The 25,330-nt window shown below is 40.6% G+C and overlaps 1 protein-coding gene and 1 pseudogene across 2 annotated transcripts; both read left to right on the forward strand.

Moving 5' to 3' along the window:
• LOC125902864 (verrucotoxin subunit beta-like) lies at window positions 1–25,268 on the forward strand. 2 transcript variants are annotated; one of them, XM_049599513.1, is made up of 10 exons: window positions 1–128; window positions 1,580–2,956; window positions 16,153–16,463; window positions 18,895–19,022; window positions 19,275–19,489; window positions 19,585–19,835; window positions 19,953–20,081; window positions 20,932–21,064; window positions 21,215–21,253; window positions 23,691–25,268. In XM_049599513.1, the coding sequence occupies exons 1-10, from the start codon at window positions 29–31 to the stop codon at window positions 23,969–23,971; spliced, it is 2,964 nt and encodes a 987-aa protein (XP_049455470.1). In that variant the 5' UTR covers window positions 1–28; the 3' UTR covers window positions 23,972–25,268. The 2 variants fall into 2 exon arrangements, with proteins under 2 accessions (XP_049455470.1, XP_049455469.1); XM_049599512.1 differs by lacking the exons at window positions 16,153–16,463; window positions 18,895–19,022; window positions 19,275–19,489; ... (3 more) ...; window positions 21,215–21,253; window positions 23,691–25,268 and having other exon boundaries at window positions 1,580–5,839.
• The window catches only part of LOC125902863 (uncharacterized), a 56,691-nt pseudogene that overhangs the window by 2,511 nt on the left and 28,850 nt on the right, over window positions 1–25,330 (forward strand).

The following is a 25,330-nucleotide window of genomic DNA, read 5'->3' on the forward strand; positions in this document are numbered from 1 at the left end:
CAGAGAAGTGTCCAGTTCAGACTGAGCGATGGACTCTGAGGCCAGTGGGACGATGGAGGTGGCGGCGCTCGGTCGGCCTTTCAGCCTCGGGATGTTGTACGACTGCCGCAAAGACTCACTCGTCCCTGGTGAGGATTCACATGTAAAGATGCTTAATGCAGCCGGGCGCCTAACTGTACAGGAAACAAGAGCTTGATAATCGCAGAGCGAAGTTACACGTCTTCCCTTCTTTGTTCTTAAACGTTTCTGCTTCAATATTCCTGTTTCTGGCAGCAGAAGGCGTCAAAATAAAAGTCCCATAAGATCAGAAGGAAAAGGGGACCACCAAAATAAAGTCTAACAGGAAGTCATTTTAACCTCAGCTTCAAACTGATTGACAGGCCTTAATTTACCTTTTGAAGTCATTTACAGTTTGTGTCATACAAACACAGCTGTTCCTCAAACAAACTGATGAGGTGATCCTCTCTTTACTCTGTCCAAAAGTGCCATTTCAACCTGGACTGGGCTGGATCAAACTACAGGGCCAGTTCTGGACACAAAACTCATGGCAAAAGTCCATGACCGACTCTGCTTCCTGTTTCAAATTAAAAGCCCTCTAGTTTTTCATACCCAGTCCAGCTACATAATAGGTTTTGACCTAGTCTTGTTGATTTTGTGGCCTTAACTCAAAACTCCTCAGTAGCCTCCATTGCTGGGTAGGGCTGCAACGATGAGTCGACTAATCGAAGAAATAATCGACAGATTAGTCGACAATGAAAATAATCGTTAGTTGCAGCCCCGTTGCAGGGTTAGTTTAGTGGGAGGAGACCGTGGAAATTAGAGGAAGATTTCTCATTAAACTTAGTGCTGGTTGGTGGACCAGATACACGCTGAATTTAACACTGACTCATGTTCACTCCACAACTCCACCAGTTTGTTCTCCTTTTCCACAGTCCAAGAGAACCCAGACTTGTTTATGTTCCATCACCTCCCTGGAGTCCCCTCCATTTTTATGGTGTACCCAGTTTGCTGCTTCCTGTTTGGTGCAGCAGAGAGCGCAGTAATTGGTTGTTACACTAACATTTTCGTCATGTCTCATCTCATCAACAAAATGAAACATAGACTTCATCTTATTTTTTATTATCATGACGTATTTTTTCCTTGTCATTGTCTCGTTTTTCGTGATGGAAAAAAGTTTGTTGATGAAAATTGTCGTCAGTGAAATTAACACTGGGTTGTTGACAATGTTCGTGTCATTGAACTTCACTATTTCCATGAGCCAAGATTAAAAACTTACAATAATATTAAACATGTTTAATTTTGATGGAATGTCAAGGCCAGAAAAAGATTTGACTTCAGACAGCTCGTACTGAGTTTTATCACCACCTTACACCAAATGATCAAGATCACGAACACGCACGCCAACTGAGGAAAAACTCATGGTTTTATTCCATCACTGGAAATTGGTCTGACAGAGTAAAGTCCTGGAAAAATTGTTTGGTGTAAGGCTGGCATTATCTGTGTTGTAGGATGTAGTAACAAATTCTCCTGTCAGGCTGGTTCTGGAAGCTGAACTTGATTTTTGCTTCTTCCTTTTTAGGAATGACACTGTGGGACCGTGATGACCTGAGAAATCATATTGGAGAAAGACCACAGAGCTATAATGATTTTGAGATAGTTGCATCTGAATCAATTGCAGATAAATCATCAGCACTAAATGTTGAAGCATCCCTGAAGGCGAGTTTCTTAAGTGGACTGGTGGAGGTTGGAGGATCGGCCAAATACCTGAACGATAGTAAGACCTCCAAAAATCAGGCCAGAGTAACACTGAAGTACAAAGCTACCGCAAAGGTTCAGGAACTGTCCATGAATCATCTTGGAAGAGACAATGTGAAGCATCCATATGTCTTTGATAAAGGATTAGCAACACATGTAGTCACAGCTATTCTTTATGGGGCACAAGCCTTCTTTGTCTTTGACCGTGAAGTGTCCGAAAAGGAAGATCATCAAGACATTGAGGGCAACTTGAAGGTGATGATCAAGAAGATTCCCAAAATTGCAATAGAGGGTGAAGGTTCACTGAAAATGGAAGACAAGGACAGAGAAAATGTTGAGAAATTCTCCTGCAGATTCTTTGGAGACTTTTCCCTTCAGAAGCCTCCTACATCCTTTCAGGATGCGGTAGAGGTCTACCAAAGTCTGCCAAAATTGTTGGGAGCCAACGGAGAAAATGTCGTACCAGTGAAGGTCTGGCTGTTGCCACTGACGAGTTTAGGTTCTTCTGCTGCAAAACTCGTGCGTCAGATAAGTATAAGATTAGTTCATGAATCACAGAGTGTCCTGGAGGACTTCAGTGAGCTGGAAATGAGGTGCAATGATGCACTGAGAACCACCACTGCACAGCAGTTCTCACAGATCAGCAAGAAGATTAAAACTTTTAAAGAAATGTGCTCAGAGTTCAAGCTGGAATTCCAACGAACCTTGGCAAAGAAACTTCCATCAATCCGAGGAGGAGGAGGAGAGGAAGCTGAGCTCACAGAGATCCTGAAGAAGAGACATTCTTCTCCTTTCAACAGCAAAGACCTGAACGAGTGGATGGACTGTAAAGAGAGAGAAATCTGCATCTTAAAGTCTTTCACCAACATGATGAAAAACACCAAGATCGTTCCATCTCAGAATCACCTCTACAACGAAATTCACAGTGCAGAGCATGCAGTGTGTTTTGTTTTCACCTCACTGGGAAGTGCCGAACCCTTCCTCTCAGCTTTATCAAACTACTTAACAGAGACACCCAAACCAGACGAACCTCGAGATCCACATACTCGTGATGTAGAGAGAGAACAATGGTACCTTTCAAACAAAGTACCAGATGCAATGAGGCATAAAGCAAAACTCTTCAGTGACTTTGCAGAGGCCAACAAGGAGAACAAGAACATTAAGTTCTTGACAGTTGGTTCAACAAATGAGACACAGAAAGGTTCAAGCATCTACCTTTATAAAGACGGCTTTTCAGTCAGTGAGAACTTTGAGCCGCCTTCAAAGCCTGAAACAGTGACAGTCACTGAAACAAACCACAAGAGTGTGACACTGAAGATTTCTCCACCAAAGTTTGGAGCAGAGAACATCACCTCCTACTCTGTTGAGTACTGTGTCAGTGGAAATGATGGATGGAAACAGAAGACAGCATCAGAAGCTGAAGAAGTCACAGTGAGTGATCTGAGTCCTAACACAGAGTACATGTTCAGGTGCAGAGCAGTGACCTCAGCAGGTGTTGGACCAGCCAATGAAGTCAGTGGTTCCATTAAAACCTTACCCTGCAGCCCTCCTGGGAAACCTCAAGTTGAACAATACTCAAGTGAGATATCAGTCAGCTGTGAGAAACTTGCTGAGGTTGGACAGAATGTCCACATTTTGAGCTACATCGTGGAGTACGCCAAAAAAGACAACAGCCTGAAAGAGGAAGATCTCCAATGGAGCCAAAAGATGTCAGGAGCTGAGAGGGTGATCATTTCAGGTCTTCAGCCAGAGACAGAATATGTTGTCAGGGTCAGATGTGATTGTGGTGAAGCTGGCAGAAGCAAAGAAAGCATCACTGTTACTGTCTGTACAACAAAATCTACACCCCTCACAGACTTCCTCAGAAGTACAAGTGTAAAGATAAGTTCTGAATCTCCCTCAGTTTACAAACTGCCTCTGGATGAAGGAGATATGGACATAGATGGATGCAGAAGATTCACTTTTGGCAAAGAAAGCACGAGGAAAAATCGCACTGTTTTACTTTTTGGAGAGACCGGATCAGGAAAGTCCACTCTGATCAATGCAATGATCAACTACATTGTTGGTGTAGACTGGGAGGACAATTTCAGATTCACACTGATTGATGAGGATCAGCCACGATCACAAGCTGAAAGCCAGACCTCTGACGTCACTGTGTACAAAATCAACCACCAGGAGGGGTTTAAAATAGAGCACTCACTGACCATTGTCGACACTCCAGGGTTTGGAAATACAAGAGGCATAGAAAGAGACAGAGAGATCACAGAACAGCTCCATAATCTCTTCAATGCTGAGCTTGGGGTCAGTCACACTGATGCTGTGTGTTTTGTAGCTCAGGCTGCTTTGGCCCGACTCACACCAACACAGAAATATGTGTTTGATTCTGTGCTCTCAATCTTTGGCAAAGATATTGCAGAAAACATCAGAGTTCTGGTGACGTTTGCAGAGGTCCAGAAACCACCAGTTCTTGAGGCAGTCAAAGCCTCAGGTGTCCCGTGTCCTCAAACAAAAGAGGGGCAGCCACTTCACTTCAAATTCAATAATTCTACGTTGTTTGCAGACAACAAATCATCTGCAGAAGGTGGCATGAGTGAGGATGACGAAGATGGAAGCTTCGATAAGATGTTTTGGGACATGGGGACAAAAAGCATGAAGAGGTTCTTTGCTGCTTTAAATGTCATGGACACCAAAAGCTTGACCATGACAAAAGAGGTCCTCAGAGAAAGACAGCAGCTCGAGAATTCAGTTGAAAATTTGCAGACACAGGTTAGAGTTGGGTTAGCTAAGCTCGAAGAGTTAAAAGAGACAACTGACAAACTGAAAGAGCACGAGGCAGAGATCAGCAGAAATGAGAACTTTGAGTTTGAAGTCACTGTCATGAAGCCTGTTCAAAAAGACATTTCTGGTTCTGGAAATTACATCACCAACTGTCAGCAGTGTCATTTCACCTGTCACTATCCCTGTAAAATACCCAGTGATGCAGATAAGGCTCGCTGTGATGCAATGGGACCAGATGGAAAATGTAAAGAGTGTCCAGGCCAATGTAACTGGAATGTACATTTTAATCAGAAGTACAAATGGGAGTATAAGAAGGTTACAGAAAAACTAACAGTGACAGAGCTGAAAGAAAAGTACCTACACGCCAAAGAGGCAAAGGCACCTGTTGAGGTACTGATTGAAAAACTGAGGGCTGCATATGATAATGTGCACAAACAGGTGGTGAAATTTATGGAGAGGTCTGCTCAGTGTCTAAACAGACTTAAAGAGATAGCACTGAAGCCAAACCCTCTCTCCACTTCAGAGTTCATTGACATGCTTATTGAGGGAGAGAAATCTGAGGCCAAGCCAGGCTGGAAGCAACGAGTTCAGTCCCTGATGGCCATGAGAGAAAAAGCTGAGTTCATGGCTAAAGTAGGAAGAGGAGAGGAACTCCCCTGACCATTCTGACATGTATAAATAAAGAACAAGACGGGATTGTGAGTGATTCTGATCAAGGCCCAGGGGGGAGTCAGAGAAAAAGCAGACATCATGGCTAAAGTAGAAAGAGGAGGGAAACTCCTGAAGATGTAAATGACCAAGAAAAGCTCAAGCATAAATGTACCTGAGACAAAGAGGGCGACTTCTTACAGTTTTCTTTTGTACAAATGTATTTCTGCAGAACTTGTTTCCATGTGCTGTTCACCAAAAATACAGATTTACCATGTGTGGTGGAAAGTGTTTAAGTGTGATTACATTCAGTGCTGGAGCCATTAACCTCCTGAAACCAGTGAGTCAGAGTTTAATATCTGCAGCTCTATGAACTCAGCAAACCTGAACAGTGAACATGTATTTGTTTAAGGATATTCTGTTGTCCATAAAAGTCTTAGAATATTGACTATAACTATAGTTTTCAATGCAGACTTTTAAATGGGGATATCAGCTTGTTGTTGTTTTTCTGCTTGTGATTTTATTGACTACTATTGGATCCTGTGGCCTTTTATATTGTTGTGCACAGAACTGCATGTGACTGTTCTGTAGTGATGACTCATACAGAATGTTGGAGAAATGATTAAATGCTAACAATAAAACATATCTGATAAAGACAGACTCACGTCCTGTCTGTTACCTTTGATGTGTTGTTAAGCACTTTAGCCCTCTGCAGCTAACTTCTCTTTTAGGACCTTTCAAATCATCAAACGTGATCTTTTATGGTCAAACATATTTTGAGCTAGAATTTAGACCAAACAGTAAATTAGTTCGAAAACTGCAAACAATATTTAAAAGTAGTGAAAATATCAAGGACATATATGAACCATATGAACAAAATCTGAGATACAAAAATCATATATCCAAGAACATGGAGGTTAAATTTGACTGTTAATTACCGTTCTTGGAAAACTCACTGAAACTGTCTTTCCAAGTCCAAAGTAAACTGACAGCTCTTCCTGTTCTGTTTTTGGTGCATGTACATGTGTTTTCTCATTTGAAAGGTAACACTCAGTTTTTTCACTGTAAGTGCTTCTGTCATTGAGTCATACAAGTTTCAACACACTGAAATAGAAGTTTTGTTTTATTTTGTTTTGTTTTTTGACCCTCGCCCTGGAGCGCCGAAAAGTGGGGAAAAGGAGAAGGATTCTAGGGGCCCATGATTAAGAGGGGCCCCTAATAAAATTATAATACTGACAAAAAATAATAATCACAAATATATTTTACTTACAATGTACTGGTAACAATAATTTTTTTGTTTTGTTAAAATTCAGCTATCACTGAAATAGAAGAATTGCAGTAGGAACAGAGGAGAAAATTTGTGGTGTGTGCAGCAGACTGGGTGACTGCTCTCAAACCAATCAGAGAAATGTTTACATATTCTGGAAATCAGAAGATTAAATAGATTAACGACCATATAGCCTCATATATGTATTTTTTCACCCCAAATCCAAGGCCACCACCTGTGAGTCTACAGTTCTGGAGATAAATTAGACCTTCTTTTTTCACAAATATGGGAATGATAGTCAAAAATACCATCAAAATGCATCGTTTTATGTTAAATAGCATCAACAATTTTTGCTAGGCTCTCGGCCGGTTGTATCAGAGGCCCAGTAAAAATTCTTTTCATGGGGCCCAAAATCCCTGGTGGCGCCCATGTCCTCGCCTGAATATTTTCTTGACAAGAGATTCTTTAGACGACCAGAACTGGAAGGTAATAAACAGGTAAAACACCATGGGACCATAGCACGAAGCATCACTTAATCCAAATTTAAAGTTGATAACAATATCAAAGAAAATAAACATTTTACACGTGTTTTTCTGAGGTGTTGTCCACGTATTTTTAAAAACAAAACAATGAACTAAATGTGTGAATATGAGAAAAAAACTAATCATCACAGACAGAAATTTCTATTCAGGGTCTCACTGTATTAAACACTTCTAGAAAACCCCAAAGTGATAGGAAGACTGCTATTTTCCTTTAAGACATCAGAGGAGCCATTTGTTTATCATGTATGTACGTTTATGATAATCTATGGTGCCAAGAACGAATTCAAAACTTCAGTGGAAATCAGGAGTGTCTGACTACAAGACCCACAAGCCATCGGGCCACCTGCTTGTTTGAGATCAGCTCTATAGGGTCTCGTTGGCAGTGGGTAGAACATGGAAGCTCCTATTGGCTTGCTTCTTTCCAGCATACATCACATCTTTTCTTATCTACCGAATGTTGTTCACTGTGTTACTAACAGAACTGTTCACTGTGTTACTAATAGAACTGTTTACTGTGTTACTAACAGGACTGTTCACTGTGTTACTAATAGAACTGTTTACTGTGTTACAAACAGAACTGTTCACTGTGTTACTAACAGAACTGTTTACTGTGTTACTAATAGAACTGTTTACTGTGTTACTAACAGAACTGTTTACTGTGTTACTAATAGAACTGTTTACTGTGTTACTAACAGAACTGTTTACTGTGTTACAAACAGAACTGTTCACTGTGTTACTAACAGAACTGTTTACTGTGTTACTAACAGGACTGTTCACTGTGTTACTAACAGAACTGTTTACTGTGTTACTAACAGAACTGTTCAATGTGTTACTAACAGAACTGTTCACTGTGTTACTAACAGGGCTGTTTACTGTGTTACTAACAGAACTGTTCAATGTGTTACTAACAGAACTGATACTGTGTTACTAACAGGACTGTTTACTGTGTTACTAACAGGACTGTTTACTGTGTTACTAACAGGACTGTTCACTGTGTTACTAACAGAACTGTTCAATGTGTTACTAACAGAACTGATACTGTGTTACTAACAGGACTGTTTACTGTGTTACTAACAGGACTGTTCACTGTGTTACTAACAGGGCTGTGGCTCTACTTCTTAATGTTGGACTTGACACTACAGTGACTCACTATTCCCAGCCAACACCAACTGAGAGTTCAACTTTGATTTCTAGTTGAAAACTGGTTGATGTTCAGTCTGAACGTCTAAGACGCCTTTTCAACCAGCTAAAATGTGGTCACAGCATCAACGTGTCAGAATTACAGATTTAATCATCATTCATGTAGATGTAAAATGTGTGCTTACTGCTGTAATGCACATTCACAAGTAGTTAGCTGTTATAGTTTCGACTGGTTCAAATGTACAGACGTCTTTAGGCCCACCTGGACCTGCAGACCCAGGAGAAGGAGCTGATGGAATAAACACGAGTCTTTACACTTATAAATAACTGCTGCTGTATTTCAATGAAACAAACCAGAAATTAGCACCGTTAGTTTTATTTTACGCTGCACATGATGCAGCTCGGGCTGCTGTTCGGCCAAGCTAGCTTGGTGTTAGCATGCTAGCTTGTGGCTTGTAGCTGTGGTGTGGACCAACGGTAAACATGCCATCTGACTGTTTTTTACAGCGTGTGTGTGTGTGTGTGTGTGTGTGTGTGTGTGTGTCTATGTGTGTGTGTGTCTATGTGTGTGTGTAATGTTGGCTTCCTCATGTGATTGTCTTTATGGACTGTTCCTGTATCCTGTAAAACTGAATTTGAGGCCGTTCAGCCATAAAAATACTGAGGTGTGATGTGGAAACAAGAGGAACAAAACATTTGTCATACAGCAACATACTGTGTAATTGAATTGTATCCTTGGTCGTGCATTTCATGCTGACGTTACAGAAACTACAGTTATACTCAAAGATATATATCAAAGCCTTGATGGACATTCAGCCTCTGCTCAGTGTAAATATATTTCTATTTAATCCTTGTTTTATTTACAGGTTTCCATCATATCAGACTTCCTCCTACAATCAGAGGGACCCTGCATCAATTATGTGTTTTTCTGTTTCATTGTAATTGTATTTAAAGAGCATTTTCAAGTGCTATTTTAATTGCTGCTTAATAAATATGAATTTATTGTAGCATGTGTCACATGGTCTTCTTTGTCTTTTAAGTTAAAGCTGTACGTGTGTTAGTCTGACTCAGTTTGTAACCTGTTTATGCTGCTGTTGTTGTCATCCTAAAACCTCTTCTACAGTTTTATATTACAGTTTGAGCATTATGAGGTTTCAACGGTGTTTAAATCTGTGAAGGTGAAAAGAAGTTCAGAAAAGGTTCAAAAGTGAAAGTTTGGTCATCGACTGTTTGAAGACATCAATCGAACGTTCACATTCAGACCATATCAGCACTAGCTGAGAAATCTGGATGTGATTTCTTAGTTAGGCTCCAAAATGATGACAGACTACTATTTGCAAACTGTAGAGGATGAAAAATCTCACTTTTGCAAATCCTGGTGAAACATGGTCTGAATGTAAACGTTCAGTCAACGTCTTTAAACAGTTGGTGACAAAACTTTCACTTGTGAACGTCTTTTCACTGCTGACCAGAGTCATTTTGTAAATGGCTTTTCAATGGGAAAATGTTCGCTGGGTGGTAATAATGTAATGTTTTTCACCAGGTTGTTCTCATATTTATGATGTAGCAAAGTCGTTAACAATAATAATATTCTTTATTTTACAAAGTGCTTCAAGAAGGCAGCAAAGTACATGTAAAACAGAAGTCAAAAATCAAGTTGTGTCTATTTAAAAAGCACATTTTAAAAAAAAATAAAATAAAAAAAAACAATCAAGTGTATTAATACTTTAATGAGGAAGCGCTTTTATAAGTCGATCTTGTGAACACTGTGTTTCCCACAGCAGACCTCCCTCAATAACATCCGTCGTCGCACAATTGTGGAGCTGAAGGTAAGTGCAGTCGGAGTCTCTTAGCACTGTGGCTGTCTTTTCCTACGTCCTCATGAATTCTCCTTGACCTCATGATATTGTCCATCGGGGTCAAAGGTAAGGGGGTATGGAAGGAGATGATTAAACCCTTGTTTTCTCTGTCTTGTTTTTCCCTCCTGCACATTTCAAAGGTCAGTCTGCAGGTCACACCGTTTCTGAGAAATCAGCCTGCTTCTCTTCTGCACCTCCTCCTGTCAGTGAGCAGAGAGCAGGTGGAGTTTGTCCCTCACAGATGATATAAAGGCAGAGACCACAGAACATCCTCAGAGGATCGCACACTTTTCTACTGTAAGTACACCTGTCGTGGTTTTATTTCTCCTGATCAGTAGGCTACAGAGCTCTGTTCTTCAGACATGACCTCAGTCAGCTAAATGATCCTGTTCATGTGATCCAGCTAACTTTCTGTGAACACACTGAGGTTTTGTTTCTCTTTGCTCAAGTTCCCTTCAATCACACTGCGCTCTTATTTTGAAGGGATAGACAGTTAAAACCATGATGAGCACATATGATTGGATGTGTGTGTGTTTCAGTGTGTAAATGACAAATCCACATCACTGTGTCTCTCCCTCCTCCTGTAGTTGTGTAGGCACTGTCAGGGAGCGGTACCTGACTGTGATGCATTGTTTGATGCTGCATTCATTGACAATGGAAAATGCAGATGCGTTTGCAAACACGTGGACACTAGAGTTTCAACCGTTGAACCAACTGTTCATTACACCAGGGGCCAGGCGCCCCCCCACCCCCCCTCCAACGGCGCCACTGCTCCTACGTCACACTTCCAATAATGAAAGTGAGAGTTAGTCGGACAGACTGCAGTGAGACAGCAGTGCTGCAGTGGAGACTGGTCAAGTATTCTCTCTGAAGAAAATTACAACTGAATCCTCAAGTAACCAGCAGAATCTCAGCCGAACACTGGTGAGTACACTGTCCGACAGCACTACTACACACTAACTTAATACCTGCTCACATTTATTAAAACCAGAATCTGACTTTTTTTTTACATATAAATGAAATGATGACATAGCAATGTGTGATGTCCTTACTTTTTCCAATCTGTTGCCTGTAACTGGAAAAATGTGTATGTGTAGATATTTCATTTATATGAAATGACTCGGCAACACGCCCTCTGTGATGACTTCAGAGTCAGACTGACACTGATGTCATGTACTGATGACATGTGTGTTTCTGTACGTGTAAATATATATATATATATATAGAGAGAGAGAGAGAGAGAGAGAGAGAGAGAGATAGATAGAGTGGTCGAATTGAGGGGGGATTAGGGGGGATGCCATCCCCTTTGTTAGAAAATTGACCAAAAAGCATCCCCCTTGTTAATCTAGAATGCACGGACGGCCCTTTACAGCCCTTACAACCGTTCAGTTCGTTTTTAACATGTGGCAACATATTTTTCCGAACCGTCTTTAAACGCACCATGAGTAAGCGGCATACATGCCGTCGTGTTGTGATCAATACACAGCCACAGATGACACATGTGCTGCTGGGCAGTGTTGTGTGTGTTAACTATGTTCAGCAAGCAAAAACCTTGCACAGTTTCCTCCAAACAAAGTGTGTAAGTTGAGTAATGCTGTTGCATGTAGATAATGTTAGCTAAATGATGACTAATTAATAGATGCCAATATATCAAGTTAAGCTGGTTAACAAGAGTACTAATGTTATTGTTACCTATGTTAAATACCTTGCTAACTAGTTTCATGCTAGGAATAGACCCACTCCTCCTTAATAAGAACTTGTCCTCACTATTGCTTTGCACATATTAGTTTAATCTTTATTGCCACAATATAAAGAGCAGGGTCAGGGAGGAGACAGTGGACCAGAGGCCAGCAAGGACGATAATGCAGGGTCCTCACAGGTGAGGAGAGATTATAACTGGCTGAGAGAAAATATCTATCGCATAAAAGTGACTTTGAGGTTAATTTCCACAGCTATGTCACCACTACTATTCTTAATTCTATTTATTTATTCTATTTATATTGCACATTTATTATCTATATTATTGCAACAGATAGAAGAGGGACAGGGAGAAACCAGGCAGGTATCAGGGCAGGGTCCTGACAGCAGCACCAATTATCAGCCCAAGGCTTCACAGGTAAGGAGAAATTATAACTGGCTAAGGAAATGTCTATAGGATAAGAGTGACTCTAAGATTAATTTTCACAGCTATTTTAGAACTACTCTTATTTATATTCTAAAATGTTTTTTGTCTGTATTGCAATAGCAATACTACTGCATTATTTGTGTTTTTAAGGGCAGCAGGTATAGGTCATGCCATTTTTCTTTGTCTTGATTAATTTTGCACATCTGTGCTGTCATATTTGATGATGTGTGCACGCAAAAAAATCAAAGCTACATTGCATCCCCCTTGTTAAAAATTAACAATTCAACCACTGTATTTATATAAATATTGAGAAATTTTAGAGAGTGTTGCTGCATTAGGCCTGGTGTGTGTAATGTTGACTTGAGCAACAGATTTAGCAGAAGGTGGAGTCTGAAGCAGTGTGTTGTATCAGCCACTAGAGGGAGACATTGTACAGGTTTAATCCTGACAGCAGCTGATCAGCTGAAGTGTTACCAAAGTGTTTTATCAGAGGCTTAAAGGTCAAAGGTTAAATAAAACTTCAACAGTCAATCTGAGCTTTTTAGAGGCAGGGTAACATTTAAATAAATCAGGATACAAGAAACAGCGCTGTTTAAAAAATGGACACAAAGACAACAAAGAAAATCAGGAAAACACAGGGCTACAGATCGTAGAACAGCAGTGACAGCAGGTGAGCAAGTAAACTTTATCTAAGTGACACACAGAGAGGGAGGCAGACAAGATGAGATATAAAAACATGGAAACATACCAACACAAAACTAGGATGTTGTAATTTAACATGTTTGTTTCTGATCTGTCTGATCATCTGGCTGCTTGTGCTGCCTCTTTTTAGTGATGTCACCTTGTTCCCAGATATCAGACACTAGCTAGGTGAGTGCAAACTGATTACAACTGATACAAAAGATGGACAGAAATACCAAAAAAAAAATGCAAGTTAAAATCAAGTAGAATGATCTTTGAGGTACAATCAAATATTTAGTGTGCAGATGTAAGGTCTCAGTATCCTTTCAAACAAGTGTTTGTCAGATCAACATAAAAACTGTAAAGGTCTGAAATAAACTAAAGAGAAATGTTGTTATTGCATGGTATGAGGTATGATAGAAGAACCCATTTGACATTAGAGCTCGTGGGCTGATTTCAGTGTTTATTAAATTAATTTTATTTTTTTCTGTATGATTCCTAAAATAACTTCTAATACTTAAATATATTTTCCTAAACAACAATTTCAATGCAGGGCTTTTACAATAACAGAGTATTTTTACAGTGTGTTATAGTACTTTTACTTGAGTCGAGAATCTGAATACTTCCTCCATCACTGCTGCTGACACACATTTATCACAAATGTGTTGTCAGTGCTGGGTTTTCGGTTTTTCTGCAAGACCAGTACAAACACATTTACATAAATCACATTTACTTTGATCAAGTTTATTTAACAGTACATTGATTTCCGTACTGCAAAAGTTGTTCTTCTTCCAGCCCTCTCTTTGGTGCCATCTCTCCGGTTCTTGTTCATGTTTCACAGTCTTTGCACACAGCACAACACCTACCCTTATATAGTGTTTAGAGGACGTTACCTATGACTAAGTGGGACTGATCATTCAGCACAGCTGGGTCACAGCACATTTGGATGATTACGCACGTTTGGTGCATCTGAAGTTGACTTCTCTTGTTTTTTCTCTTAACCGTAAAATTAAGGGAAAATATGAGAGAAATTGAAGAGACTGTTGGTGCGTGAGGTCCACTGAACTGAAACTCAACCAACTGATCCTTTGTTGAAGGTTGTAAATACAAGCTCAGACTGTGTTGGTTGTTTTAAATGGAAGTCTGTAAAATGATGTGAGCGTCAGTGAGTGAAGAAGGTCAAATTAAAGTGAAAATGTGAGGGTGGTTGGACGTATTACCAAATGTTCTTTAAACATCTGGCAGACAAACAGAGGAGGAGTCAGAGAAGTGACCTAACAAACTGTTGTCTATTTTGTCCAGTTCAGACTGAGCGATGGACTCTGAGGCCAGCGGGACGATGGAGGTGGCGGCGCTCGGTCGGCCTTTCAGCCTCGGGATGTTGTACGACTGCCGCAAAGATTCACTCGTCCCTGGTGAGGATTCACATGTAAAGATGCTTAATGCAGCCGGGCGCCTAACTGTACAGGGAACAAGAGCTTGATAATTGCAGAGCAAAGTTACACGTCTTCCCTTCTTTGTTCTCAAATGTTTCTGCTTCAATATCCTGTTTCTGGCAGCAGAAGGCGTCAAAATAAAAGTCCCATAAGATCAAAAGGAAAAGGGGACCGCCAAAATAAAGTCTAACAGGAAGTCATTTTAACCTCAGCTTCAAACTGATTGACAGGCCTTAATTTACCTTTTGAAGTCATTTACAGTTTGTGTCATACAAACACAGCTGTTCCTCAAACAAACTGATGAGGTGATCCTCTCTTTACTCTGTCCAAAAGTGCCATTTCAACCTGGACTGGGCTGGATCAAACTACAGGGCCAGTTCTGGACACAAAACTCATGGCAAAAGTCCATGACTGACTCTGCTTCCTGTTTCACGCACACCAACTGAGGAAAAACTTGCATTATCTGTGTTGTAGGATGTAGTAACAAATTCTCCTGTCAGGCTGGTTCTGGAAGCTGAACTTGATTTTTGCTTCTTGCTTTTTAGGAATGACACTGTGGGACCGTGATGACCTGAGAAATCATATTGGAGAAAGACCACAGAGCTATAATGATTTTGACATAGTTGCATCTGAATCAATTGCAGATAAATCATCAGCACTAAATGTTGAAGCATCCCTGAAGGCGAGTTTCTTAAGTGGACTGGTTGAAGTTGGAGGATCGGCCAAATACCTGAACGATAGTAAGACCTCCAAAAATCAGGCCAGAGTAACACTGAAGTACAAAGCTACCACAAAGGTTCAGGAACTGTCCATGAATCATCTTGGAAGAGACAATGTGAAGCATCCATATGTCTTTGATAAAGGATTAGCAACACATGTAGTCACAGCTATTCTTTATGGGGCACAAGCCTTCTTTGTCTTTGACCGTGAAGTGTCCGAAAAGGAAGATCATCAAGACATTGAGGGCAACTTGAAGGTGATGATCAAGAAGATTCCCAAAATTGCAATAGAGGGTGAAGGTTCACTGAAAATGGAAGACAAGGACAGAGAAAATGTTGAGAAATTCTCCTGCAGATTCTTTGGAGACTTTTCCTTCAGAAGCCTCCTACATCCTTTCAGGATGCGGTAGAGGTCTACCAAAGTCTGCCAAAATTGTTGGGAGCCAACGGAGAAAATGCCGTACCAGTGAAGGTCTGGCTGTTGCCACTGACGAGTTTAGATTCTTCTGCTGCAAAATTCGTGCGTCAGATAAGTATAAGATTAGTTCATGAATCACAGAGTGTCCTGGAGGACTTCAGTGAGCTGGAAATGAGGTGCAATGATGCACTGAGAACCACCACTGCACAGCAGTTCTCACAGATCAGCAAGAAGATTAAAACTTTTAAAGAAATGTGCTCAGAGTTCAAGCTGGAATTCCAACGAACCTTGGCAAAGAAACTTCCATCAATCCGAGGAGGAGGAGAAGAGGAGGCTGAGCTCGCAGAGATCCTGAAGAAGAGACATTCTTCTCCTTTCAACAACAAAGACCTGAACGAGTGGATGGACTGTAAAGAGAGAGAAATCTGCATCTTAAAGTCTTTCACCAACATGATGAAAAACACCAAGATCGTTCCATCTCAAAATCACCTGTACAAAGAAATTCACAGTGCAGAGCATGCAGTGTGTTTTGTTTTCACCTCACTGGGAAGTGCCGAACCCTTCCTCTCAGCTTTATCAAACTACTTAACAGAGACACCCAAACCAGACGAACCTCGAGATCCACATACTCGTGATGTAGAAAAGGAACAATGGTATGCCTCAAAGGAAGTACTGTATGCAATGAGGCATAAAGCAAAGCTCTTCAGTGACTTTGCAGAGGCCAACAAGGAGAACAAGAACATAAAGTTCTTGACAGTTGGTTCAACAAATGAGACACAGAAAGGTTCAAGCATCTACCTTTATAAAGACGGCTTTTCAGTCAGTGAGAACTTTGAGCCACCTTCAAAGCCTGAAACAGTGACAGTCACTGAAACAAACCACAAGAGTGTGACACTGAAGATTTCTCCACCAAAGTTTGGAGCAGAGAACATCACCTCCTACTCTGTTGAGTACTGTGTCAGTGGAGACAATGGATGGAAACAGAAGACAGCATCAGAAGCTGAAGAAGTCACAGTGAGCGATCTGAGTCCTAACACAGAGTACATGTTCAGGTGCAGAGCAGTGACCTCAGCAGGTGTTGGACCAGCCAATGAAGTAAGTGGCTCCATTAAAACCTTACCCTGCAGCCCTCCTGGGAAACCTCAAGTTGAACAATACTCAAGTGAGATATCAGTCAGCTGGGAGAAACCTGCTGAGGTTGGACAGAATGTCCACATTTTGAGCTACATCGTGGAGTACGCCAAAAAAGACAACAGCCTGAAAGAGGAAGATCTCCAATGGAGCCAAAAGACAGCAGGAGCTGAGAGAGTGATCATTTCAGGTCTTCAGCCAGAGACAGAATGAGTAACTAATGAGGAACGAATGAGGAACAAATTTGAACGAATGAGGAACTAACTATTAGTTAATGGTCAGTTCTACACTAACTCCTGATCAAATTTCAGAGGCGTAGTTACTGAGGAACGAATGAGGAACTAATGAGGAAATAATGAGTAGTTACTGAGGAACTAAAGAGGAACAAGTCACAGTGAGGTCTGAGGAACAAATGAGGAACTAATGAGGAATGAATGAGGAACTAATGAGTAGTTACTGAGGAACTAATGAGTAGTTACTGAGGAACTAACGAGGAACAAATGAGGAACTAACGAGGACCAAATGAGGAACAAATAAGGAACGAATGAGGAACGAATGAGAAACTAATGAGGAGCAAATGAGTAACTAATGAGTAGTTACTGACGATTTAACGAGGAACGAATGAGGAACTTACTATTAGTTAATGGTCAGTTCTTCACTAACTCCTGATCAAATTTCAGAGGTGTATTAACTCATGATCAAATTTCACAGAGGGGTTAATCACGACTTAATAATTAGTGAACTAGTTACTTCATCAGTGCAGAATCATTACTCAATAAACCGTCCATTAGTTAACCTTTTTATGTCCTAAAGTAAAGTGACACATAATGAGTAGTCTTTCATTACTTCATCATCATCTTTACAATTAGTTCCTTAACAAATAAAATCACAGACAGCAGGATTCTTGAGAAGAGTTTAATTAATTATTTTCAGACCACATACACATTAATGTGACCATCCATGTTATTCTGTACGATGATGCCTTAGAAATAAATATGATAGTGTGTCACATTTTAGGTAGGCTCAGCTTAAAGAATTTATCATGGGGGCTGCGTGTAAAGTACTGTATACTGATCACACCGTTGTTCACAGTACAGTTGTTTGAGGTGCACAAAATTTAAAGTAGTTACTATGAAACAAATTTGGAATGAATGAGGAACTAACTATTAGTTAATGGTCAGTTCTTCAATAACTCCTGATCAAATTTCAGTAGTTACTGAGGAACTAATGAAGAACTAACTATTACCTAATCATTACCTACCCTTTTTGTGTACCCTAAAGTAAAGTGAGACATCAAGATGAGTAGGTAATGATTCAGTACTCATTACCTACTCATCTTGATGTCTCACTTTACTTTAGGGTACACAAACAGGGTAGGTAATGATTAGGTAATAGTTCCTCATTCATTCCAAATTTTCGGCCGATTGAGCATGTTGAATCAGCAGCGGAACTTGTCGGTGAGAGAGATCACTCTGATTGGCTGTTCAGGTTTTATTTCCTCGCCCCTGTAGCGAGTGAATCTGCCTGTAGTGAAACCGGGGCTAACCGGTGCTTCCTCCTCAGGCTCCACTTCACTCAGCTGCCCCACAGACCCGCTGCTTCTTCCCACTTTAACCTGAATAACAAACCAGAGCTAGCTGGGAGCGGCTAGCGGAGCGTTAGCCGCAGCATGACCGGAGGGAAGCACAGTCAGTTAGCCTCTGCTAGTCTCTGAGCTAGCCCCGGCTCTCCGTTTGGATCCAACCGGAGCACAGATAGGAAACCCCTCGGCTGACAGGATGTACCACTCTCTCACTCTGCTACTTTGTAAATAGGCTCATTGGAGATGAACTGCGCCTCGCCTGGAAAGTAGACGAGAGCAGGCGGCTGCAGCGGGGGGGCGGTGACAAAAAGCCACAGTGAAGTCGGGACAGTTTCCCAACAGTTTCCAGCAGCCTTCAGTCCGTACAGGAAGTCACAGACACAGACACATCCTGTCTGGAAGGATGTCAATTGATTAAAAAAGTGATCAGACCCATATATCAGTTTGTTTTCAGCCTCCAGTTGTTTTAATTATGATAGATTAATTTATTAAAATGCTTTACAGGAGATCTCTAGTTCATGTTCATGGTTTATCCTCCATTTGACATGAACTCTCCTGTAAATCAGCATCATATCAGTTTGACCTGTCTCACTACAGTGTCTGACTTCATTGACTTCATTCTCTGCTCAGGACGTCATCACTCTTTAAAATCTTTACACAGCAAATAGTCGATTGCAGCTACATCAATGCTCTGAATGTCACATACAGAACCTTTCAAGACTCTTTTTATCTCACCACAACAAAAGTATCAGCTGTACTACTGTTTCGAATACACTGTGAATCTACAGTAAGTTATAATTTAACCTGTTTCAGATAATGTCACACAATGATCCTCTTTTGAGTATGGGGGCAACCGGAAGTGATCTGTTCCCTGAGCACGACTGGACTAAACTTGAGCCTGAAGTGAACTGTGTGGATGCAGACGATGCTCCAGCTTACAGGTGAAAAAATGTCTTCAAATACTTTGGCACAGCAAACACATTTTCACAGAAGGAAAACTACGACCTTTTTCGGTGTTTTAACATTTAATGCCAATACATAATTACAATTATTGTGGTATTGTTACATTTCACAGCAAATTAAAACAAGGCAGATTTTGTTTTCTGTTTACATTAACGACATCTCTGATCTTACAATATTCTAGCACACAGGAGACCCAAACTTACAATAGTTGTTTCCCTTTCATGAATTAGCCTGCAGTCTGAAGCAGGTGCCTTCGAATGCAGTGTCTCTGGCTTGCGCTGGGTTTGTAAGGAAAAGGTCAGCTTCAAGTACCAGTTTGGCTCTTGGAAGGAGCACGCGGACAGACTGGAAACCATACAGTACATCCCTGGAGGTCCCCTACTGGACATTACAGTCATTGCTGGAAAGTTCGATGAAGCACATTTGCCACACTGGATCTGCACAGGTAAGCACCATCATACGATCAAAACAAGATGTAACAACCTCAGTAATGTTTGATGAATGTCTTTCAAAACCTTTATACACGTGTCTTTTGTGCAGAAGACAACCCTACAGTTTTAGACAAGTTTGCCGTCCTCCACATAGATACATGTGGAGACATTGTGGAACAAGTGTCTGAGGTCACATCATCCCATGTCAAGTTGTCTCAGCCAGCTTTCTCTCCAAGAGGAGTCCTGATGAGAGCCGGCTTCCCCGTGAGAATTAACTGTAAAGTGTTGATATACAAGACCACCAAAACATTCCTCACACTGCACGTCTATGTGATCCCTTGTGATCCAGCTCTAGAAGAGGTGATTACATATCTTACTGGCACCATGTTGATTCACACTTCAAAACACTGGCAGCAATGTCGGCTGCTGTAACCTTGAAGCATCTTTGTGCTGACGATGTCTTTTTTCCTCCCACAGAAAATACAGAACAAGGAATTATCCAGTGGATACACAATGATCCAAAAGCCATACCCAGCAAAATACCTGAAAATGCGCGACTATTTCATCCTCACAGCCGATATGGACGCTGCAGAAATTAACCCCGAGGTAAAGTTTGGACTGTATTTACTTATTGATTTAATTGTTGTCCAGAAATAAATAAAATGGATGAATATGAAGCTAAGGCCAGGAGATGGTTAGCTTAGCGTAGCATAAAGACTGAAAACAGGAGGAAACAGCTAGCCTGGCTCTGTCCAAAGATCACAACATCTGCTGAGCAGCACCTTGTAAAGCTAACGAACAGTCTGTATTTTCTCTCGTAAAATGGCAACTTGTTAAATACACTGCGTTTTATTTAAGGATGAAACTCATGGACAAACATAAGGATTAACACGATCATGCTAGCTGCTTCCCCTTGCTTACAGTGTTTAAGCTAAGCTAACTGTGTTCTGATTTACCAGACAGACAAGCAGGTTTTCCAAAATTAACTTAATTAACATTTTCTTAAAGATATTGTGACATCCCGGCTCTTAGGCTGGAACAGTGATGGGAAATGAGACGAGTGAACAAATACTTCAGAGCTCATTTATTTACAAAATAACAATAAATAACCGAACAAACGTGAAAGTCAGTAATCAGTCATATCTGTGAAAACGAGCAGGGAGGCTCTGTTGGTAGATGGTGAGCTTCTGTGTCATGGCCAGGCCCCGATGTGGCTCATGAGGTTGACCCGCACCCTGAAACAGAATAACAACCAGGAAATCAGACACACTGAGTAGAGCAGAGGCGTCATCATGTCCTGTCATTGCATTGTTTTGGTCAAATACAGCCCCTGTGGCTTGCCACCTGAAGACATCAGCACATTTTTCTTCAGGCGTGTAACTTATCACATTTTAAAAATTGACCTCAGCACAAAGTCTAACTCTGTTCCTTTCCCCTTTATATATTTCTGTCACAGAAATTAAAGCTCATATATGAGTGGTGTGACCCAAACTTCTTCGAAGTGTTCATTGACGATCCTGACAGTAATTTCCAGCTCGGACTCAGACACACAACAAGTGAACAAGTGTGGACCTGTGCAATTCGAAAAAGTCAGTGGTGATGAAATGATATTCTGTGATGTGTGTATTTACGGCACCTGTATATCATTCTTGTTTAGCTAAAATGGCTTAAATTAAGTGTCTTGTATTGTGAATGCACAACATAGAATTTACATGTTGTTTATCTGGATTTTATTTCAGATGACTATCAAAACACTGGTGATGTTCAGGTGATGTATGGTAAGACATAATATATAATTGTAGCTGCTGCGCAGCAATGGTCGGGGCCGGGCAATTTTAGGGAACGTGAAAGTTCCAAAGCTGTAGCACGTAGGGTTGATTTGTTATGAATTTTCAAAGTTTTGAAATCTAGAGGCTTGCTGTAGCGCCACCATCAGGACTATTGTCTTGTGTTTCCAGTTGAGGACATCTGGCATGGGACTGGACCTTTATGAAAAGTTTGGGTAGATTTCTCATATGGAAATGTTGCACGAGTTGAGGCTTGAACTCACAATCTTCGACACCAAGAACCATCCTCTGTCTCACTGAGCTAACTGGCAAACAGAAACATCACATGTAGCTTCACAGACTGACTAAGCCAGTCACCTGTGTGCAAGACAGCAGCTGTTAGTGTGTAAAGGCAGATTTCAAACGGCTGTCAAAAATTCAGTTATTAAGACAAAAATCTGAAAATACACAGATTACATCTAGACAGCATGGAGATGTTGGTAATTTGTTTTTAACAATGATTTATTGGCTCCACAAGTGAAAAACTGATGTTTAAAAGTGCCATTTTTGCATTGACTCCAATTGTTCACATTAGAGCAAAATTCAAAATGCTGTCAAAAATTCAGTTTTTGAGATAAAATTCTGATATTTTCTAAACATCATCTACCATGACTCCAAAATTTTGTCATTTTTTTTAAATGAACATTGAAAATGTATGTAGCAAGAATTTGTATGTATATGTTTACAGTACCGTTTGCAGTCAAACATTTTGATGCACTGTAGGCTCAATTTTTGATAAATCAAAAATCTGTGTGCATCGTTTGTGAAGGACAGTCTGAAGATGCTCTGTAGCAAGTTTGGTGTCAATTGAGGTTTAAGAAGTTTCACAGTTTTTGAAAAAAACAGAGTGATGAACTTCATAATTTGCAATAGCTTTAAATGTACAAAAATTTCTTCAGTATTGGGGCTACAGTTTGATGAAAGTTGCAAATCTGTAGCACGTATGGTTGATTTGTTGTGAATTTTTAAAATTTTGAACTTTAGAGGCTTGCTGTAGCGCCACCATCAGGACTACTGGCCTGTTTTTGCAGCTGAGGCAATCCGGCATGAGACTGGACCTTTGTGCAAAGTTTGGAGATTTTTCACCCATGGGAAGTATGATTTCCTCGGAGGAAGAAGAAGAAGAAGAAGAAGAAGAAGATGCAGGATAACAATAGTAATGAGTACTCAGTAGAAATACACATGTATGAAATATAAGGAAGGCAACGAGCACTAGCCAATCAGAAAAAGAGTAGGTGGGTCATGCCTTTGCCATTCTAGGAAAAAAAATTGGCGTCCCAAATTAGGGCTGCCACTAACGATTATTTTCATTGTCGACTAATCTGTCGATTATTTCTTCGATTAGTCGACTAATCATTTTATCGAAAAAGTGTTAAAATGTTGAAAAATGTCGGTCTGTCTCTCCCAAACCCCAAAATGATGTCATCTAATGTCTTGTTTCGTACTCACGCCAAAGGATTTAGTTCACCGTCATGGGAGAGTGTGTAAAGCTGCCAATATCTGAACGTAAGAAGCTGCAACAAGAGTATTTTGGGTACTTTATCGTACTTCTCTATGAAAATGACTCACACCGACACTGAAATGGCTCATCTCTGTCGTTAAAGCTGTTAATAATCGTTAATTCTAGGGCCCGCACACATCCTGTGTTTCTTTGCCTCCTTGAATATAATGTCAATGGAGACACGTGGAAGGTGCACTCAAGAGGGAGAGTGATGCTGTCGCAGCACACAGGCATTCTCAAGCGTCTGTTTTTCAGGGCGTAACAGCTGCACTCTAAGATAATGCATGTACCCAAGGCCTTAGCCATGTGATGCTAACAGTTAGCCCAACTGTCCCCGGTGCAGAGCTCTTGTGATGAAGACAGAGAGGGAGCAGGGCAAGGAGGAGCTGGGTGAATTAATATGCTGTGTGTAGCTCTACAATGAAATAACAACTTAGCCATTTGAAATAGTAAACAAACAGAAAATAGAAAATGAATAATGGCGGTCAATATTGATACAGTAGTGGACCGTCACAAATAAATCAATGTATGGGAAACAATGTGATTTATTTTTATTCATAATTTTCTTTTTGTCGTTCCTCAGAAAAAAAGAGAAAAAAAAATCCCAAAATTGGAAACTGAACACCCGCCAGATAAATGAAAATCTGAACAATCCAATATTTATTTATTTATTTCCCCACTTTTTTAAGCCACTTCTGCCACTTTACAACACATAATGTATATATTTTTTATGCCTGCATTTTTATTATTCTTGTATTTTATCTTTCCTTGATTTTATATTTTAAGTATTATTCTTATTGGAATGTGTGTGTTATGGAGCAGCTGCAAAGTGACTCCCCTTCGGGATCAATAAAGTATTTCTCTATCTATCTATGTTTTTTCCTGCAGACAAGGAGCTTGCCAGACTGAGGCCTAAACTTGTGGGCAGGGTGTGCAGAGAGCTTATCAATCAGCTGCTGGATGATCTGTTAGAGGGTGGTGTCTTGAATGACGGGGAGAAAGACTCGATACTTCAGGAGAACAGTACCAGTGCAAACAGGGCACGCCGCCTCATCGACATGATACGGAAGAAAGGACGCGAAGCCAGCAGGAAGTTGTTAACTCACCTTCAAAGCAGAGACCCTATGCTTTGTGCTGAGCTGGGGCTGCCCTCTGGCCTACCTGTTTAGTCAGGTAAGGTCTGTCTCAGCAGGGCTGGCCAACGTTCATGAGCGAGGGAGGCTTTGATCTTATTCATATTTCAGTTTAGTGCACAGTGAAATATTATTTTGAACAATTATCTGATGGCATGATGATTGATATGTATTTTGGTGCAAAGACTGAAGGAGAGAAACGCAAACTCAACCCTGCTGCTGATAGAAAGAAATGAAAATGCATTATGCACTAAAAGTCATATCAGGTGACAGACATGATCAGTGGTTGAGTTGTTAATATGTTAAATCAACTCTTTAGAGCTTGATCAGCGCTGCACTGATCACTATTTTTGTACTAAGGGTACAGTGTGTAGGATTTAGGGGGGTATATTGGCAGAAGTGGAATCTAATTCATAGAGTATAATCACCTGAAACTAAGAATGGTTGTGTTTTCATTGCCTGAAGGAGCCATTTATATCTACATACAGAGTAGGTCCTCTTCCACACAGTCGTCCATGTTGTTCGCCAGTTCGCCCAGAACAGAGAAACCAAACAGAGGCTCTCGTCAGGACCATTGTGTGTTTGCGTTGGCCGCTGTTGTTCTCCTACACACAACTAAGTGGTGAACACAGTGGAGCATTGAGCAGCTTAAGAGCTTGATATTAGGAGAAGGTTAAGACTAAAACATATTTAAAAAGAGAGCATAATACTAACGCTGGATTTATTTCTTGTGTGGACTGAAACTGTGTCTGCTGATAACGATAAACAAAATTATATTATTCACATGAACAAAAATGGAGGGCACTGTTTTTTGGTTGTTGTTTTTTTGTTAATTCAGGGGCCTGTATCACGAAGCAGGATTAATGTCTTAGCGAGGTAACTTCAGGGTTAACCCTGGGTTTTCGGTCTCACGAAGCCGGTTCAGTTCTTATTGGGGTAGATCACCATGGTAACTTACTCTGAACGGCTATCCTGCTCCGGAGCAGGGTAAGTTCAGGGTTGAATCTGATCCTATAAAAAGCACCACCCACTGGCCAATCAGCTGTTGATGGCTGACAGAAATGCAGCCCAGTCATGACGGGAAGTTTAATTCATTTGATTGATTTTGATTTGAAAGCCCTTCATAAGAAAGAAACTGATCATTAGCGGACACTTAATAGCACCATTAATTAGTGCCAACATTTTGTTTTGTTGGAGGAAATGATCCCTGTTAAAGATAATGGGCCTAACTGACAGCTTTGCTGCTGGAAATGTGGAAAGTAGCCTATCATGTCTACACTTCATGGTGTTTGAGGGATTTTCCTTTGTGTTTCTTAAAGAGGGACACTAGGTATATTTCTGCACAGCTGTTAATTTCTAACACAGCTCAATATAAGGATGATTTTATTCAGACTA

Source organism: Epinephelus fuscoguttatus, linkage group LG15, assembly GCF_011397635.1.
Source record: "Epinephelus fuscoguttatus linkage group LG15, E.fuscoguttatus.final_Chr_v1".
Lineage (NCBI taxonomy): Eukaryota > Metazoa > Chordata > Actinopteri > Perciformes > Serranidae > Epinephelus > Epinephelus fuscoguttatus.

Coding starts and splice junctions, on each gene's coding strand:
- LOC125902864 (XM_049599512.1), top strand. CDS start 29: ATGGACTCTGAGGCCAGTGGGACGATGGAGGTGGCGGCGCTCGGTCGG. Junction 129..1,579: donor CAAAGACTCACTCGTCCCTG/GTGAGGATTCAC, acceptor CTTCCTTTTTAG/GAATGACACTGTGGGACCGT.